At 43.6% G+C, this 20986-nt stretch overlaps 1 protein-coding gene across 5 annotated transcripts in view; it reads right to left on the reverse strand.

Moving 5' to 3' along the window:
• Positions 1-9445: 9445 nt before the first annotated feature.
• Positions 9446-20986, reverse strand: part of LOC108932836 (protein bicaudal C homolog 1-like) — a 111266-nt gene continuing 99725 nt past the window's right edge. For 4 of the 5 annotated variants that reach the window (XM_029250857.1, XM_029250856.1, XM_029250853.1 and 1 more), the window contains 6 exons: positions 20825-20864; positions 20195-20349; positions 19911-20061; positions 12843-13003; positions 12094-12193; positions 9446-10547 (listed from right to left, as the gene is read on the reverse strand). In XM_029250857.1, the coding sequence (XP_029106690.1) occupies positions 10417-10547; positions 12094-12193; positions 12843-13003; positions 19911-20061; positions 20195-20349; positions 20825-20864 (738 nt within the window). In that variant the 3' untranslated portion in view covers positions 9446-10416. The remainder of the gene's footprint in view (positions 10548-12093; positions 12194-12842; positions 13004-19910; positions 20062-20194; positions 20350-20824; positions 20865-20986) is intronic. The other variant, XM_029250855.1, reaches the window with a different exon arrangement.

Genomic DNA, 20986 nt, shown 5'->3' on the forward strand with positions numbered 1-20986 from the left:
ACTGACTCTGGACGAGTACAGTTCTTGGAGAGCTGGAGGGGGGCGGTGCCGATGATTCTTCCAGCAGTCCGAACTATCTGCTGTAGTCTTCTGATGTCTGATTTCCTAGCCGAGCCGAACCAGACAGTTATACAGGTGCAGAGGACAGACTACATGACTGCAGAGTAGAATTGCATCAGTAGCTCCTGTGGCAGGTTGAACTTCCTCAGCTGGTGAAGGAAGTACAACCTCTGCTGGGCTTTCTTCACAATGGAGTTTATGTGGAACTCTCACTTCAGGTCCTGTGAGATGGTGGTGCCCAGGAACCTGAATGACTCCACTGTTGCCACAGTGCTGTTCATGATGGCGAGTGGGGATAATGCTGAGGTGTTTCTCCTAAAGTCCACAATCGTCTCCACTTTTTTGAGCGTGTTCAGCTCCAGGTTGTTATGACTGCACCAGACAGCCAGCTATTTGACCTCCTGTCTGTAAGCAGACTCGTCACCATCCCGGATGAGGCCAATGAGTGTGGTGTCTGCAAACTTCAGGAGTTTGACAGAGGGGTCTTTTGTGGTGTAGTCGTTGGCATACAGGGAGAAGAGCAGTGGGGAGAGCACACATCCCTGGGGGGCGCCAGTACTGATCGGGCGAGAATTGGATGAACATTTTCCCAGCCTCACTAGCTGCTGCCTGTGTCTGGTAGTTGGTGATCCACCAACAGATGGAGGTGGGCACAGAGAGTTGGGTTAATTTGGACAGGAGGAGGTGTGGGATGATGGTGTTGAAGGCTGAGCTGAACTCCACGAACAGGATTCTCGCATAAGTCCCTGGTTTGTCCAGATGTTGCAGGATGTAGTGCAGTCCCATGTTGACTGCATCATCCGCAGACCTGTTTGCTCGGTAAGCAAACTGCAGGGGGTCCAGCAACGGTCCAGTGATGTCCTTCAGGTAGGCCAACACCAGTCTTTCAAGTGACTTCATGACCACAGACGTTAAGGCGACAGGTCTGTAGTCATTAAGTCCTGTGATTTTGGGTTTCTTCGGAATGGAAATGATGGTGGAGCGTTTGAAGCAGAAAGGAACTTCGCACATCTCCAGTGATCTGTTGAAGATCTTTGTGAAGATGGGGCCAGCTGGTCAGCACAGGTTTTTAGGCAGGCCGGTGAGACACCGTCTGGGCCTGGTGCTTTCCTTGTCTTCTGTTTGCGGAAGATCCGACACACCTCCTCTTCACAGATCAAAGGTGCAGGAGGGGGGAAGGTGGGGGTTACTGGAGGTGTTAATTGATGCGTGGGGAGAGGGTCTGAATGGGTAAGGGGTGTGAGACAGGGTTTTTCCAAACCTGCAATAAAACTCATTCAAATCGTCGGCCAGTTGAGTTGACACGGTGCTGGGGGACGGTGTCTTGTAATTGGTGATGTCTTTCAGGCCTTTCCACACTGATGCAGGGTCATTGGCTGAAAACTGTTTCTTCAGCTTTTCAGAGTAATTAAAATATGGTAGTGATATATAAAACAAATTTGAGAAACTCATAGGTTTCTACCAGTCTGCAATCTGAATACGGCCATTTAATGTAATTACATTGATCAGCTGTTTGTCAACACCAGCTCTGCCTGTCTGCTTTTGGTCAAGGTACAGTTTTCAATAAGAATGAAATACCTCTGATTGTATTGGTCATGATATGTCTTCCTTACCAATAACCATGTATCTTTGTTAAAATGATATTATACAGCTTCTTCAGCATTGTGTTAAACATGCTATGGTTATCAGATTTTTCACAGAATTAAACAATGTCGTTGCCATGTTCCATTTCCAGAATGAGGATGGACCCAAGTGCAGAATGAACAGGATGTTTATTAAGGAAGATCCATAATTGTTGTCAGAGACTCAGTCAGCTGAAGTGTAAGCATTGTACTGAGGGAGATCCAGGAGGCGAAGTCGATATTCAGGCAAAAAGTCAAAGAGCACAGGAATCCAACTGGGTCAGAAGGTTTTGGAGGGGGGGGCAGGATCTGGGAGCAAGGAACACGGGGCAAGGAGTGAAGGAGCAGGAACGAGGAACAAGGGTAACCAGAATGGCGAGCTGTGGGAAGCTTGATGCGCAAGGCAAACAAGGTTCCATGTCAATCTTGGTCCTGCTGCCTTTTATGCTTCTGTGTCGACCAGTTCCCAGGTCAAGCTTGCTGCACTGGCAGCGTGGGCGTGGCAGTTGTACATACATTCTGTTTTTGGAACTCTGTCTGCCCAACTGATGCAATCATCCACATCTACTATGCCACCATGCCCCCCTGAAGGTATAACATGTCTGCCCAATACATCTTTGCTGTATTTAAAATAATCATGAAAAACCAGTTGTCTTTTGAAAATACAGTCTGAATACTGCCTTGATGCATCTGTTCATAAGAATAGGTCTTTCCATAAACAGGATTGTTGCATATAAGGTGCAGTGTTGCTGTCTTCGTTGCTCATTCAGATTGCTGGGGGCCAGGGTTCCCTCAGCTCCATCACAGCATGTATCTAATTACCTCTCACTCTGCTGGCAAATCACATTAGCTCACCCTGCTCTTGCATCTTCAGGACTGCAGGCTCAGTCTGCCTAGGTTAATGTTAGCTTTCCAGACCATGGATTTGTAAACATTCTACATGGGCCACTTATTAGCTGAAACAAATACAACTTAAATATACACATTTTTAAACAGCTGGATTTTTTTCAATAATTCACTTATGGAAGCAATTAAGAATGTACACCATAACAAAAATTGTACAACAGCCAAAATCCTGTAGGGACTGAAACTACCACCCTTTAAATTTGTTGCCAATTCAACATTTTGCACACACAGGGAACCGGAGCCTAACTTAACACAGGGTGCAGGGCCAGAGGGGGAGGGGACACACCCAGGAAAGGATGCCAGCCCATCGCAAGGCACCCCAAGCAGGACTTGAATCCCAGACCCACCAGAGAGTGAAACCAGGCCAAGCTTGCAGGGCCACTGTGCCCCCTCATTTTAATAACATTTTTTACTCATTAGTATTGTTACATCTTATTTTCCTTTCTAGTCTTTCCAAATCACTTTTAAGTGATGCAGACATTGACAGAATGTTACACAGTCCCATATTCCTGCAGCCACCAGCCTTCCTCTGCAAAGCAGCTCAGTCCCATGTCAAGCAAGAAGGAGCAGATGGTCTGCAAGTGGAAGTTGTCTTCTGCCACACAATCCAAACCACCACACATGAACAAATGTGTTTTGTAAAAATTATCTGAAATGAGTAGCACTCTGCTCCATCCTTCAAGAGGCTATCATAATGTGTGACATGACCAAAACTCATCTCATGTAGTCTGAGGTGCACCACTGCAGCAGTGTATGGTACAACTGTCCAGGTGGCAGGATGCTGCTTCCTTCCCAAACTCAACTAGGTACTGAATATTGCACACAGCCTGTCGTCAATAATCTGACAGCCTCACAGTCAGGAACGGGCGATGTGCAGTCTGCTATTTTCACACTTTGCTATCATTGCTGGCTAGCCTCTGCTGTGGGCTGTCATTAATTTCACACATTTCCTAGGGATCCTGTAAAACCAAACTGTGCAGTTTGCAAACAGAGCAGGCACAGAAGATAAGGTCCACCAGAGAACTGTCTCCCTGAAGTGAATGGTTCAAACTGAGCATTGGCAATGCACACATTAGGCACTGATAACTTTCATTTTCCAGTTTACCAAACTAATGAGCACTTTGATGTTTTAACAAACTGAAAACAAATACAGAAATTTGAAGAAGTTTTCAAGGTGAAAATTTTCCCTATGAAACTTTACACTATTACATTTATTTATTTAGCAGAAACTTTTCTCCAAAGCAACTTCCAATGAACTCTATATAGTGTTATCAGCCCACACCTTATTAACAAAAGTCACTTACACTGCTAGATACACTACTTACAATGGGTCACTCATCCATACGTCAGTGGAACACACTTTCACTTATACACTATGGAGGAACCTGACTAGCATGTCTTTGGACTGTGGGAGGAAACCCACACAAGAAGAGGGAGAACATGCAAACTCCACACAGACTGATCAAAACCACATCCTCTCACACCACCCAGGCACTATGAGAAAGCACCACTACTTTCTGTACCACTGTGCTGCCATGGAAACTTGCTTCCTAAAAGTAAAAGTCACAACTTGTGATTTTGAATCCAGTATGTAACAATGATATAGATTACCCATCAATTTTCACTGCGCACCAGTCAGAATTACAGTGCTCTAATCAGTGACTCACTTCTCCCATAATCTTAAGTTTGTGTAATGTATAAATGCTCTATAACCTTGAGATCATAACTGTAGAACAATGGATAAACCTTCACACAGCTACTTCTGTAGTGTGTTTAATATATATATAGAATGTGATTAGGAATTGTTGATATTCTGTTAAAGTTTTATGCAGCTACTCATGTGATGAACATTGGCTCACATACAGGAAAGAAACAAATTAACTGTACTTAAGAACCACATGTCTGCAATTATGTCTTTCTGCTTGTCACATCCCCAGCAGCCAGCACATCGGCAACACCTGCTGTTCCATAATGGAAACGGCAATAAAAGGGGACACTAAACAGACCTGGATGCAGAACCTTGTTTTGCCATCACCGTTTCCTACTTGACTGTGAAACCATTCTGATCTTGACCTTTGGCTTGTGTATTCACCAACCACAATCTTTGTCTCATCCCTGTCCCATAGTGGGGCAGAATCAGAATTTAAGATGCAACCACTATCAACTGTAAACAGATAGTAAGTCTGCCCATGAGCAGCAACTCAAGTCAACTTGCCTAAGGGTTAGTTGTGTTATGCTTTCTTGATTAGAAAAGACTAGCATAGAACATACCCTAGACTTATCAGCAAAGCACATAGTGGTGAGCAGAAGTTTGAACTGTTTTCAACTGTATTCCTGTATCAACCACTCCTAAATATCAACTATTTTCCATCTGAACTACAATAGACAAAAAAAACCCAAGCTAAACTAATAACACAAAATTGTAAGTTCTTTTGTCTGGACTGAAAACATTACTCAGATGTTCTATAATTGCAGAAAAAAAAGTACCCAAACCTTTAGAGTTAACAGCTGATGGAACCACCTTTAGCAACAAAGGTCAAAGCTAGCAACCAGCATTATACTTCAGCTTTGGGATGGGGTGAGGTAGGGAACCAGTCTTGTTTATCTTTAAATAACTGTTTGTCATGCCCCCCGGGAACAAGCAGAGCGGCAACACCTGCATCTAATTGATGACATCTGGGATAAAAGGAGTTCTGTGTCCACACCATGCTGTGAATTTCAACTGCTCTTGTAGTATCAGTGGCCTTGGTCTGTGCATTGTACCCTGCTTGTGGTCCTGGTTTTTGACCCTTGCCTCTCTTCTATGATCACCAAGTTTTGCCTTGCCTGTTGTAACTGTCTCAAAGATAGGTTTCATATTGAGAGTTTTGGTTCATTTTTTTGTTATAAATTTCTTTTGAGGTTTTTTTTTTTTTTTTTTTTTTTTCGAAATTCTTAAAATTTAATGAATACCATGTGATAAGAATGCAGCTCTTTAAAAATGAGTTGTTTAATGGGTCATGTGATCTGAGTTTAATTGAGAGAGGGAATGTTGAATTGGGGGTAAGATCTTATGGATACAGAAGAAAGATGTGTAGCAGTTATGTACAACTACTGAAATGACATTTTCTGCTTAGGGTTCAAAGGGTACACATGCTAATTGTCACTTTAATTTAGTTTATATTGTGTTATAATGATGTGCTTTATGTGGGGAAAAAATGTGACTTGTGCATATTTATTGGGTTAATTATATTTCCATTGTAATGATGTTGTCATGCTGGTGTGTTAATGGCTGCTAATATGAGAGAATTTAAACTGTGAAAGATGTATGCTTGAATATTTTTATGTCTTTGTTTTTTATAGTTTTCAGTGTCTGAATAAATGGTAGAAGACATCAGTATGAGGCATGGCTATCCTTTCATTGAACCAGTGCAGCTATATCTGTGTTTGAGATGTCTGGACCTGAAAAACCTTGACCATGTCCTGCCCTTTGAACTTTGAGGAAAAGAGAAAATACAACCTGCAAGTGGGTCCACGATTTACCTGTGTTTGTCTCTAGTCTGTCTGTTGCCTTGACACAAAAATCCGCCTTTATCACAGACCCAGTGGAGTTAGAGCGCCTTCAAGATGCGGTGTCTGTGCAGGGAGACTTGCTCAGCTCCCACGACCAGCCCTGCGGCAGATCCTAGAGTTGCTCCAAAACTTGGTGCCTAAGTCGCCGGTCTGCAGCTCCCTTGTGGTGCATGAACCGGTTGCCGTGAGTGCACCAGCGGCCAGCGACTGCCTGACGGTGATCCAGGAGGGACGTCAGACCGTGGTAGCTTATGCCCTGGAATTCAAAGATCCTGGCAGAGGAGAGCAGCTGGAACCAGGCTGCCCTCTTGGCCTCCTTCCACCGCAGCCAGCACCCTCGGATCCAAGCGGAATTGATGTACCGGGGGAGGACTGGACCCTGGATCGGTTTTTAAAGAACGCTGTCATGGTGGATAACTTTGCACGGGAGCATATGCTCCGTCCCCGCCTACCCAAACGGGAGGCGCCAACACCCCCTGGGGCTCCAGAACTAAGGCAGCTGGGAGCAGAGGTGAGTGCCGCCTTCCGCACCGCAACACAGCTCACGGTTCCCCTAGAGGCATCTTGGGGGACCTCTCAGGTACAGACCCGCGCATTGGTAGATTCAGGAGCCGCCAGCTGTTTTATGGACATATTCTTTGCTGAGCACCACAACATCCCGGTCAGTTCTTGGCGCCACACCCCGGATCAGTACCCTGAATGGCCAGCCACTGGGTACAGGAGTGGTAGATAAACAGACCGTGCCGTTATGAGTCTGGGTCGGGGCGTGCCATACTGAGAACCTAGAGTTCTGTCTTATCTGGTCCCTAGAGACCCCTGTGATTTTTGGGTTTCACATGGTTGAAGAAGCACGACCTGGTCTTTTCCTGGAGCCGGGGAGAGTTAATGGCGTGGAGACCACAGTATGTCATCTCTTGCCTAACCTTGCCCTGTCGAGCCACCACAGTAGAGAGCCCGGAGACAGCCGAGGCGTTTGTCGGGCTAAGAGAGTACTGGGACCTCGCCAAGGTATTCAGTAGAAGTAAGGCAGCGATCTTACCCCTGCACAGGCTATGGGACGGCACCATCAATCTGCTGCCGGACATGCCTCCCCCCAGGAGTAGGATTTACCCCTTATCCCTGCCTGAGCAAAAGGCCTTCTAAGAGTACGTGAAGGAGGCCTTGGCTTCTGGCATCATTAGACCGTTCACCTCCCCAGCAGCTGCCGGATTCTTTTTCATTACGAAAAAGGATGGAGGACTGCGGCCTTGCATTGACGATCGAGGGCTGAACTCGGTCATGGTCAAATACCCGCATCCCTTGCCACTCATCACTGCAGCACTGGAGCAGGTCCACGGGGCCTCATCCTAGACTCTGACCTGATCGCAGACTTCTACCGGGACCACCCGGATCGTCCTGCACCTCGGCCCTGGGAGCGCCAGCTGGGTCATCGCACAGAGCTCGTGGAGGGGGGCTACTGTCATGCCCTCTGCCTCGGCAACGAGGAACATCTGGGGCTGAACAGGGTCCGGGCTCGTGAAAGGACAGCCTGGAGCACAGGAAGATGCGGAACCTCATTCAGCCTTACTCTTCGCTCACACTCTTGGATTGTTTTACTTACCTCTTCCCTGACCTCCTTGTCCTTGTTCCCTTGACCCTCCTTCTCCTGAATCTCCTCATCCCCTTCGACTCCCTCTATCTGTCGCCTACTCTTCGACTCACGGTTTCCAGATTCTCCTTGTAATGACGTCTGCTCCTTGGTGACCTTCGCTAGTTTCCTGATCAACGACTCAGATCCTCCCCTCAGCCTGTGCATCTCTGCGCTGCACTTGGGTTTGATGACCCACTTCCCAGACAGAATCATGACATACTGAACACTGACATATTCCATTTATCCAATTTACAAAAGTTTGTGATTTGCAGTGCTTTCTATTGTACAGCCTTATATGCTTTTCTGTTTCATCTATCAGTACCTTTTAACCATTTCAGAAGGCCATGTCCAAAAAAAAAAAAAAATAGAATCATTTTCCTAAAGGAGAACTCTTTATATTAATGTAGACAATCACAATACTTCCTTGAATTTTCTTTGAAAATTCAAACTGTGGAAACACTGTAATTCTTCTGAAGATGTCAAAGATATAAGGAAACAAGTGAACAAATAAACAGCTGGAAATAAATCCCTCTTTAAACACTGTCTAATGGAATCAGACAATCCCTTACATTAAGGTGAGCCCCACATTATGTAGGGGTGTTCAGTGTTATCTTATTATGCATTATTCCAGAAACAAAGTAAAATAGTGCATTAAAATATTGCTGTACCAAGAATATAAAAATACATAAGGCATACTATAGTCCACCTGTTAGTGAAGACAATAATCCCAACAAACATACAAATTGTGCAGTTTGTATAAACCTGTACCTATTTCTTACAAAAAAAAGTACACATGTAAATAACACATACAGAAGGATGGCTATACTTTACAAACTTCAGGATATAACAAAAAGCAGAGTAACAATTTAGTGGTTCACCTTCAGCTCTGAAATTCATTGGCATAACAGCAACCCTTGAAGATTCATCCTTTTAAAAACCAGGAACACAAATGCATAATTATCAAGAAACAAGGCACTTTGTGACAATCCTCATTTCTTCATTCTTATTTGAAGAAAATAATTTCATACAAATCTATGACCACAGTATTCACAGTTTGACTCTCAGCTGATGGATCTCAAGATTTATACTCTACGAGCATTTGTGTGACACGGAAAAATCATTCCCTTTAGCAAGAACTTTAAATACTGTATTATACAGTATCTGTAACAGCAAAATCAGTACTCAACAGACTTTATATACAATGGGCCAACTCAGATGGGCTGTTACCATGGTGATCTCAGCAATTATTAGTTGATCTCATGCCATTTCAGTAATTATCTAGGACAGAACTGATTACAAAAACTACATATGAATGAACCATGTGATTCATGTATTGTTATAATGTTATTAATCACACTGTCATCAGTCTATAATTTCAAGTGAAAAATAAAGATGTAGTTATAATAATTCTATACAGTACTTTAAAATGAAGCACAAATAATATTTTACAAATTTTTTATATGTACTGCTGTAAATGAAAGGCTTCTTTTTCCATATCTCCTAAAATTCATATTGGATGCCTGTTATCAAATAAGACAAAGATGTACTGTAAAACAGAAGACATTACCAGCAGAAATATAGCAGTTTCTACCACAGACTTCAATAATTGGAACAGCTAATATTTTTTGTATATGTACCATCAATATGACCAGAAGACTTGGGATCTTGAACTCCAGTTAATCTTGTTGTGGAAATACATACAAAAAAAGAGAAACACGAGAAACCAAGAAAATTATACACAGCAGCCCTTGTAACTGCACTAAAACTGTTATTATTGTGAACTGGATTGGAGGTTCACAGCCAATGCAGGTTAGCTGTGCCCAACTGGACAATACAGATGTGTGCAACCTCATACAGTAGTCTGGAGTGTGGACACAAAATTACTAGCAAAAGTATCACAACATCCAATAACAACAAAACAAAAATTAAATAAAAAGTACATTTGGACAAGCAGTCCAATTTTTAAAAATCCATACACAAAATAGGAAAATATCAGTATTGTACGTTAAAAAACAGGTCACACTGCAATTTGTAAAAGCACGGTTTCTACACCAGCATTCACTGATATTTAGAAAACAGGTAGTTTTTTCCTCTGTCCATGTGAGATTAGTTCACTTCAGTTCAGTTCAAGGTTTATTGTCATTAGTACAAGTTCTCTGTGTAAAGTACGATGAAATTCTTGCTTGATTAAGACACATATTTAGTTGTGCTGTTTGCCCTAGCACTTGTATTTAATCTGGTCCCATTTTTTGAAGGGTATCAGCCTAAAAGGAAAAAGATTAGACAAACACGCTTCCGCCACCAAAGACTTTTTTGTTTATAAAGTGCACAAGATAACAAAATATTACACAAGGCAAATACTACCAAAACCAATTCTTTAATCCTATAATATTTGACAAGGCTTTGACTATGCCATTATTTCATGGCAAGCAAAATTCCCCTCACACCTGAGCCTGTTTGTGTAGAGCATACTGTATAAACGTGCTCTGACAATAACAGGCTTATGGGTGTCTGTACTCCCTTTTACCCTGATGGTGTCAACTTCTTTACTGTCCTTAATGTGGCTGACTCCCACCCAGGCTGCATCGAATAATGGATATAGGGTATGGGTGGCACAGGTTTAATCCGTGCTGGGAGCTCGGAGTGCTACCACTGGCCACTCACGCTGGCCATGTCCGAATGGAACTGTCGCGGCAGACGGCCACTGGAGCCGCCCTCCAGAAAGGAGGAGCGAATGCTGGGAGGCTCAAACATTTTTCTTCTGTTCTTGTTCAGCTCTAAGAAGAAAAGGTAGTTAGAAAATTTTAGGTTCAAACCAATACACGTTTCACAGGCATTCGACATCTGACAGAGATCAACAAAATAAGCCTTCTAAATTGTCATCTAAATTGGCACAGCTTTCAGCCACAGCAAGGCTTTCCCATACATACTAAACAAATGATTACTTTCCCTGCCAGTGATGTTAATGTAGGTAAGTACAGAATATTCAAAGCTGATTTCCCTAAGGTGGTCTAAATTAACGTAGTTTGTTTCAGCATTTTGCATAACTGTGCTGACCAGCATCATGAAAAACTCACACTCACTCACACTCACACTCACTCACGCCTGAAGCTGCTTGTCCCAAACAGGGTTGTGGCGAGCCGGAGCCTACGCTGGCAGCACAGGGTGTAGGGGTGTAGGGCTGTAAGGGGAGGGGACACACCCAGGATGGGACGTTAGTTCGTCACAAGGCACTCCAAACAGGACTTGAACCCCAGACCCACCAGAGAGTGGGACCCAGCCAAGCTAGCTGCACCACTGCATCCCCCTCATGAAAAACTCCTTGCAAACAAAAATAAAAAAATGACATTCCCCTTGGACATTTAGACAAGTTTTCAGGAGAAAAGGGCTGCTCTATGCAACAGTCCATGACAAGTGTAATAATTTGGGTTAAGTGCAGGTTTCCTTGGAGATGAAAGGGAAAATAAAGATATATTTCCTGTTGCTGACACTGCCCAGCCCATTGGAAGGTTTTAAAGAAGGCTACATTTTTACCCTCAGTTATTTTTTATAAGTGGGGGTGTGGTGGCGCAGTGGTGCAGTGGCTTGGACTGGGTCCTGCTCTCTGGTGGGTCTGGGTTCAAGTCCTGCTGGGGGTGCCTTGTGACGGACTGGTGTCCCGTCCTGGGTGTGTCCCCTCCCCCTCCGGCCTTATGCCCTGAGTTGCCGGGTTAGGTTCTGGCTCCCCGTGACCCTGTATGGGACAAGCAGTTCAGACAGTGTGTATGTATATATTTTTTATAAGAAAATCCCTCCTTTACATATCTGTTCTCACAATGCAATGCAGATATTAATCCCACATGTATAACTACTGTAAATACCTCACATACAGGCTTTACGTTTATTATAGCAGCCCCCAGTCAAGAAGAGAACAATTTTCTCAGCCTGCATCATTCAGCTTGGAAAAGTCAGGGGTTCCACAAGAAATATGTTATTGTATTATAATGTGATACCACGAGAATGTGAAATGTAATTCATGCGGACATCTGGTAGTGTAGTGGTTAGTGCTACTGCCTTTGGATCCAAAGGTTCAAAGAACCAAAGACCCCCAGTCTAATGTAGATTACTAGTACCCTTGATGAACTCTGCATAAATCAATTAACCAAATCATTTTTAATGTGAAAACCTAAACTTGTCTTTTAAAAACTATGTAAATGAAAACCAGACTGGAACAGAGTTATTTTTAGTCAAGCATGACTTGTATTTCTGGAGGAAAGAAAAGAAGATTATGCAAAGCTTCTTCATCATAAACAAATAAGTAATGTGATACACTGTGGTACAAACCTGAGATGGCCAGCAGCATTTTCCGTCGTGCGCCAAAGGTGGTGATGCCAAGTTCCTTTAGATCCTGGTCTGTCAGGGTAAGGAATGTCTGCAGGTCAATCTGAAAAGCATGGTATTTTCTTGCATTGTTATTAGGCTTCACCCATTGGTTCATAATGAACTTGCCTGTGTCTAACAAACCTGTAACACTATCCTGTTCAACTGAATCATTATTTGCATATGTTGGGACAGAAATTTAATTGACCTACTATTCATTGAAGAGTGACAAGGTGGAGTTTAATAACTGATTGTTAGAATGAATTGAGAAGATGAGTTGTCTAACACTCATGTTCCATTATATTCTTAACAAAGACATGAAAAAATGTTCTACATTTGTCTTCTAAATTTCATGGGCCTATACAATTACATGTATTTATTTAGCTGATCAAGGCAACTTAGAATCTTGCTTACAGTCATTTACCCAATTACACAGCTGGATCATTTTTACTGTTTGTACTCAGGGTAAGTAAGGCATTATAACATGAAGGGTTTCAAACTCAGGACCCTCAGACTGCAAGAAAATGGCTCTAACCACCACATTACTTGCAGTCCTTAACTAGAGACATTCATTTTCTTCTTTGATTTCTTCTTAATTCTGTGAATATCAACAGACAAACATGTTTTGCAAATTCAAATGAAAAGACCCTCATTTCTACACAAGCTATGGGCATGGAAGCTACATGTACCAGTTGAGCAGGAGAAGCTCATACCTCCTGCTGCTGAAAGACATCAATGTACTTCCCCAAGCCCAACTTGCTGAACAACTCTGGCAGGTCGGACCCCTTCAGGGACATGCTGAGGGTACAGCCATTGCTGCCCGCCATTGAAGAAATGCAGTCCATGTAATTACTGCTGCTCAGATAAAGCTCTGCTGTTGGCAAAGGTCAGTTAGATAGAAAACAGAATTTATGACAATAATATTCTCAAAAATATTCACATGGTCAGTGTATATCTGTACTTAAGAATCTTAGCCCACTCTTTCAGTGCTGACCCCAGCAATTTCGCACACACACACACACACACACACACACACACACACACACACATCATCTGAAACAGCTTGTCCCATACGGAGTCGCAGGGAGCCGGAGCCTAACCCAGCAACACAGGGCATAAGGCTAGAGGGGGAGGGGACACACCCAGGATGGGACACCAATCTGTTGCAAGGCACCCCAAGCAGGACTCAAACCACAGATCCACCAGAGAGCAGGACCTGGTCAAACCCACTGCGATACCACGCTCCCCAATTTCTCACACTTAAATATTAAATACTACTAAATATTAATATTCCATCTGACCTACTATATAATTATGGTAGTTGTAATAGCAGTGCCATTATGTAGTCTTCAGTTGACATGACTGCAGTAGGTCTGATCAAAGACAAAGAATAGGCTTCTTACGGTGAGAAAGTGCAGAAGTATGTGTAATCTGACTCTAAGCATCAAGAAAACCAAGGAGCTAATTATGAAGTCCAGAAAACTAAACCACCTATTCACATCAATAGTCAAGAAGTAGAAAGGGTCAGTAGTCTTAAGTTCCTTGGCAGCCGCTGCACACCTTACAAGCTACCTGCATTGTGGATGACCCCACGCACCCCTCACACAACTTTTTCACCCTCCTGCCATCTGGCAAAAGCTTCCAAAGCATTTGGACCTCACGGCCAGACTGTGTGACAGTTTCTTCCCCAAAGCCATCAGACTCCTCCATACCCAGAGTCTTGACTGACACCAACCTACACACATATACATGCATGCACACACACACACACACCCATACTCAGCTGAACACCATTCCATGATACTGTACTGACCAACTGTATTTTTTGCTGCTAATTAGTATATTTATATCTACAGTATTTAATATTATATTGTAATGTCTTCTGTTTTTTACTGTGTCTATAGTTTTGTTAATAACTGTTATCGTCTTGTGCTGTTTGTACATGTGCACTTTATGTAGTCCTGTATAAGTAGCTTTGTGTTGTCTTATGTAGCACCATGATCCTAAAGGAATGTTGTTTTGTTTCATTCTATACTGTACCACCTGTAGATGGTTGAAATGTAAATAAAGCCACTTGACTTTACCTGACAAATTCTACTGCTGTACAATTGAAAGCATCATGACCTATTGCATCAAGCCTTGGTATGATAACTTCTCCAGTTTAGACCTCACTGCCCTGCAAAGTGTTGCGAATAGTACTCAGCACATCATTGACACTCAGGTACTAGCTACCTACCAGAGCAGCCAAAATCATGAAGGACCCACCCATCCTCACTGTAGTTCCAGCTCTCCCATTTGGCAGGAAGTACAAATATATACGTTTAAATACAACTTCACTCATGAACATCATCTTTCCTGAGGCTGTTACGCATATATTTTGTGCATTACATTTTGCGCTGGTGATCCGTCACTGCTGTTCGTGTTGTTTCAGGTGTACTTCTTTGCTACCGCTTTTCCCGACGTGCATTCCTGTTGCGTAGCTGTATAGATTGATAGATGCAATTGATTGTGTGTCTGTGTAGTGGTGTGTGGCACTGTAATTAATTTGTTTAAGAAGTATTTAGTGGTTTGTAGGGCGCACGTTCTCCGGATCATTTCTGTGTCCCGTAGCAGGAGTGAGCGTGACTCCGTGGTTCGATTAATCGTGTCTGTTTGGTTGTTTGTTTTGGTCGCTATTGTTGGAGTAGTTTTGGATTAGAAATCTCCACCCCCGACCCCTTAAATTGCATGGAAGCCGTCAACCCTGTTCATTGTGCATTATATTTTGCGTTTGAGGTCCGTCGCTGCTGTTTGTGGTGTTTCAGGTAAGTGTAGCTGTTTTGCTACCGCTTTTTCCCGACGCGCATTCATGTTGTGTAGCTGTGCGGATTGATAAATACAATTGGTTGTGTGTCTGTGTAGTGGTGTGTGGTACTGTAATTAATTTGTTTAAGTAGTATTTAGTGGGTTGTAGGGCGCACGTTCTCCGAATCATTTCTGCGACCCGTAGCGGGAGTGGGCGTGACTACGTGGTTCGATTAATCGCGTCTGTTTGGTTGTTTGTTTTGGTCGCCATTGTTGGAGTAGTTTCGGTTTCGATTAGGAATCTCGGCTGATAGGCATTAGCCTGGTTTGAATAGCGGCTGGTGACCCGTAGCGGCAGCAGTAGAGGCAGCCTCCTGGTGCGAAGACTCGGGGGGCAAAGATGAGGGAGTCTACCTGTGGGAGTCATTCCAACGAGGAAGGCCACTGGTACAATTGTGCACAAGAGGTCATGCGTCCAACATATTAACTATCAAACTTCTTCTAGGTAAGCGAGCCACACGTCTCTGCCACCGCCGGGGAGACCTGGGCCCTCTCGCTGCCTACCCTCACCTGTCAAACCTTCCATCTTGCTTTACTTTCTTTATGGGACTCTGGAACTGCCAGTCTGCTGTGAGAAAAGCTGACTTCATACCAGCCTATGCCTCCTATCTCTCACTGGACCTCCTGGCCCTAACTGAAACCTGGATCACCCCAGACAAGTCAACCACACCTGCAGCACTCTCCACTAACTACTCCTTCTCTCACACCTCTCGTTCCTTTGGCAGAGGTGGAGGCACAGGCCTGCTCATCTCTCCCTGGTGGGAATACTCTATTCTTCCTCTTCACCTGCATGGTCTCTCCTCATTTGAATGGCATGCTGTCTCTATCACTGCCCCAATCACTTTTGTTGTGGTTGTTCTTTATTGCTCTCCTGGCCCTCTTGGCTGCTTCTTGGATGACCTTGACATCTTGTTCAGCTCTCTACCAGGGGACACTCTGTTGATTCTCCTGGGTGACTTCCACCTGCATGTCGATGACATTCATGCACACGGCCTTTTGTTGCTCCTACAATCGTCCGATCTCTCCCTGTCCCAATGCTCTGCTACTCACAAAGCAGGCAACGGTCTTGACCTTTTATTTTCCCGCAACTGTGGCTGTCCTCTCCTCTCTGACAACTTCTTCATTTCCTTTCAACCCTGCCTCACCACTAACTCCTTGCCTCTTTCTGCACCCACTGTCACATTTTGCCGCAACTTAAAATCTGTCTTGCCTTCCTACTTTGCCTCTGCAACTCTTGCTGCTCTTTCTGCTGCATAATTCTTGGATCCATCTACAGATGATGCCACTAACACTTTCCTCTCTGCCCTATCCTCCTCCCTTGATTCTCTCTGTCCTCTGTTTTCTAGATCAGCACGCCCCATTGCTACTCCATGGCTGTCTGATACGTTACGTGCTAACAGAACCAAACTGCGGGCTGCAGGGCAAAGATGGCATAAATCCAAAACTCCATCGGACCTGGATGCTTACCAGTCACTCTTAGCTGCTTTTCAGTCTGCTGTCTCTTCAGCTAAAACCTCCTTCTTCCGCAACAAAATACAATCTGCATTTAAAAAAAACCACACAGGCTCTTTGCCACCTTCTCATCCCTTCTGTGTCCCCCGCCACCTCCTCCTCCCTCTTCTCTTACTGTTGATGACTTTGCTTTGTTTTCCAGAGACAAAGTCAAAGCAATCCCTGACAAGTTCTAAGCATCAACCTACCCGGTTCACACTGGATCTCCCTGGGAAGCTATCCTCTTCAAATTCAAGCCGCTCTCCGAATCTGAAATCTTTGACCTCCTGATATTGCGCAGAGCCACTACCTGCTTGCTTGATCCGATCGCATCGTCACTCCTACAGAACATTTCTCCGCAGCTCTCCACCTTCGCCTCTAAGATCAACTACTACTCGCTCTCCTCTGGCTGTTTCCCAGCTGCCTTCAAAACTGCTCTAATTTCACCTCTGTTTTAAAAAAAAAAAAAAAAAACCCTCCCTGGATCCCAGTCTGGTTGAAAATTACAGACTGGTCTCTCTCTCCTCTCCTTCCTGTCTAAAACCCTAGAGCGGGCAGCCTGTGATCAACTATCTGATTTCCTCACCTGGAACCATCTCCTCAATGGTTATCAGTCTGGTTTCAAAGTTGGTCACTCCACTGAGACGGCCCTTCTGGCAGCATCTGATGCCCTCCAAGTTACTCTTTAGCCTCATCCTCCTCGATCTGTCTGCAGTATTCGACACAGTCAACCACCAGATTCTACTCTCCTCCCTTAACCAGCTTGGGATCAAAGGCGTGGCACTAAGATGGTTGGAGTCCTACCTATCTGACAGATCCTATCAAGTGGTCTGGCGGAGCTCTCGTTCTTCTCCTCCCCCTCTCTCAAGCGGTGTCCTGCAGAGCTTGGTATTGGGTCCTCTTCTTTTCTCAATCTACACCTCCTCCCTTGGTCCAGTCATAGCTGCCCATGGATTCAAATACCACTGCTATGCTGATGATACCCAGCTCTTCCTCTCCTTTCCACCTGGTGCATCAGACATCTCCGCACGCATTGCTGCCTGCCTGTCGAACATCTCTTTATGGATGTCTGATCACCACCCCCAACTCCAAAACAAAGATTCTTTACCTCCCAGCTGGCCCGTCATCCTGTCACGATCTATCGATCAAACTGGATAATTCGCTCATTTTGCCTACCTCCTTGGCTAAGAGTCTGGGAGTAATGATTGACAAGAGCCTGTCTTTCTCTCAGCACATCAAAGCCACAACCCAGTCCTGCAGATATATCCTGCATAATATTCATAAGATCTGTCCCTACCTCACAACTGACTCTGCCCAACTACTTGTCCAGGCCATGGTGACTTCCCGTCTGGACTACTGCAACTCTCTCCTGTGTGGCCTTCCTGCTACTGCCATCATACCTCTGCAGAGTTTACAGAATGCTGCTGCATGAGTTGTATTTGATTTGCCAAAGTGTTCCCATGTATCTCCTCTACTCATTTCTCTGCACTGGCTTCCCATAGCTGCCCATATCAAATTCAAGACCCTGGTTATTGTCTACAAATGCATCAATAGAACTGCTCCCAACTATTTACAGGACTTGATCAACCACTTCACCCCAGCCAGACCCCTTCCCTGGTCTACTTCTGCTTGCTTGGTGGTCCCGCGCACAAAAGGTAAAGCTCGGAGGTTCTCGGTTCTGGCTCCCTTGTGGTGGAATGACCTTCCCCTCTCACTCAGAACTGTGAAAACTCTGTCTACGTTCAAGAATGGTCTGAAAACTCACCTTTTCGCCCAAGATCTCTCCACGTCATGTATGGTGTAAATGTTCATGCGCCGTAACTTCATGAGCATCCCCAGATATAGCCTTTATTCAGCCACTACTGCGGCATTGTATTTGCTTGTGTATCTTATAATATTTATAAAAAGGAAAAAAAAAAATTTGGTCGGAGGGTATCAGGATTTGTCTGTTCTGTGTTTTATGCACCTACTTGCATGATGAACCTCGGTGCAGCAAGTGGTAGGTAACAAACTAGGTGTACTTGAGACTTACATGGCTGCAGCTACATCTCTTTGGCTTAATGTAATGCATAAATTGTACTTTTGCTGAGATGTATGTCGCTTTGGACAAAAGCATCTGTTAAATGAATAAATGTAAATATATAATCAGTCTCATTCTAATTTGATTGCCCAGATGCTATACATCCCCCGACACGCTACATGTGCAATCCTCTAATCGCTGTTTGTACACTGTTTGTGCTAATATTTTACTTTCATTGCACTGTGTCTGTGTTCTGTGGCCCTTTTTCAGAAATAAACCCCTTGCAAACTTGCAGTACTCAGGATCTGCATTGTATAAGTGTTGGTGTTAACCTTTACTAACATTTTCTCCTGTTACCTATTCTTTATTTTATTACACTTATCCTTTTTTGTATTTTGCCAGATGTTACATTTTAGATTTACATATTGCATTACACTTGGAGAGTTGTAAAAATTAAATATGTACATGTCTTAGAGGTGAATTTAATATTAATCTTCTGTCCATGCTGTTACAATATGCTTTTTTCATTCATCTTGTTACTAAATCTTTAAAATAAAATAGACTAAATAACTAACAGCGCTGGCAATCAGCCGGTGTTTAGAAGAGCCCCGTAGGGGGGAATGAAAAACATATTTCAGATTTTTTTATGTACTATGAAAATTATACAATAAATTCATTCTGTAAAACTAGAAACCCCGCTTTTTCATAAATGTCAGCATTATTGAGAAACTTAAATACCATTTCTTCCTCGCAAAAATAGGACAAAAAGCTTTTATAAAAAAAGCTCAAAAGCAATTAGAAGAAATGTTCGGCATACATACACACACATTTTCAGAACCGCTTGTCCCATACGGGGTCGCGGGGAACCGGAGCCTACCCGGTAACACAGGGCATAAGGCCGGAAGAGGAGGGGGACATACCCAGGACGGGACGCCAGTCCGCCACAAGGCACCCCAAGCGGGACTCGAACCCCAGACCCACCAGAGAGCAGGACTGCGGCCCAACCCAATGCACCACCGCGCCCCCTATGTTCAGCATATTAAATAAGATTTTTTGCCCCACAAAACTATTACCACTGGGAAAAATTTTACCTTGAATAACAATTATTATTCAGTGTGATAAGGGACAGCTTTAGCCAATACAGCTCAATTCTACATAATGCTCATAGCTGACTGAGAACATGAACAAACTGTTAATTAATCGATGGAAGTAACTCCTCTCTTGGCAGCACCATTGCATAATAGAAAAATTTATATTTTAAATATATAAAAAGTGCCTTTGGTCACATGGTCCTAGCATATAAATCATAAACTTTATTATGATTTTAAATTGTGACTTCAAGAATTACGAAGTTATAGTAATGTAATACTAAATATAGTAGTTCAAGGTGGAGCCACTCAGGAGGAGTAAGGTTTCCTCTCTTCACCTGACTTGTTCTGTTTCCTCTTGGGGCTGCTCACTGATGAAGGGAACTCCGGGTGCATGGCTATCCCACTGCCATTCCTTTCTCTCCAGTTTGTAGAGTCGCTGCCACTGCCCAACCCCTCCCGGCTGCTGGATCGAGACAGAGGCGAGTCCTGCATGGGGTTACAGTGACAGCATTGTTACAGTAACGGAGCATTAAAAGGCAAACATCAGCCTAATAAAAGGAACAAAAAAAAATAATCAGCTGAGCTTATTTGGCTTGTAGTGAGGACATGTGTTGTTCACCTCATAGGTCATGATCATGGTGGGTTTATAGGCCACATGGTTGGCCCTGCGGAGTTCTTTGATGGTCTCTGCTGGCATAGACTTGGAAAAGCCAAGGCCGCTCCAAGTGCTGGTGGGAGTCCGCACCTCCGTCACCACAGGCTTTTTCAACATGGCTTATGTGACACGTAGAAGACAAAACAACTGACAGATGAGAGTAGAAGGCTACATCTGAGAAATGCAGGTATTATAAACAAATAACTGTCTGCAGTTGTGAAAAATGTAGATGGTAAACATGTACAATAAAATACAATGGCTGCTGGAAAGAAATTAAAGAAGTTTTAGTCTAATTTATGGGCTTGCCATATCCTTCACACAAAGAATCTTTAAGCAACAGAGATATAATGCTGTATTTTGCATGAACTGGTATCAAACATATATTTGGAGCAGAAAGTGCTACAGTGATTAGAACCCAAGTTTTAATCCCACCTCCTGTTTGAGTACCCTGGAACAAGGTACTCCAGTAAAAATGACCCAGCTTTATAAATGGGCAGATAACGGTAAGGAAATTAATGTCTGAAGTTGTTTTGGAGAAAAGCATCAGCTAAATGTGTAAATTTAAGAACTGCAAAATCTAATGTTGCATCTTACCTTTAGTAGCTAAGAGTTTTTTCTGTTCGTAGTCAAACGCCTGAAAAGTAATTTGCACAGAATTGTGTTATTGCTTTTCCACATTGCTCTCAGTCATGGTCCACAGGCCAGCCTTAAGCACACTGTGAACTTTTCCCCTGTCTGTTACAACACTAAAGTGCA

The sequence above is a fragment of the Scleropages formosus genome, chromosome 4, assembly GCF_900964775.1.
Source record: "Scleropages formosus chromosome 4, fSclFor1.1, whole genome shotgun sequence".
In the NCBI taxonomy this organism is placed as follows: domain Eukaryota; kingdom Metazoa; phylum Chordata; class Actinopteri; order Osteoglossiformes; family Osteoglossidae; genus Scleropages; species Scleropages formosus.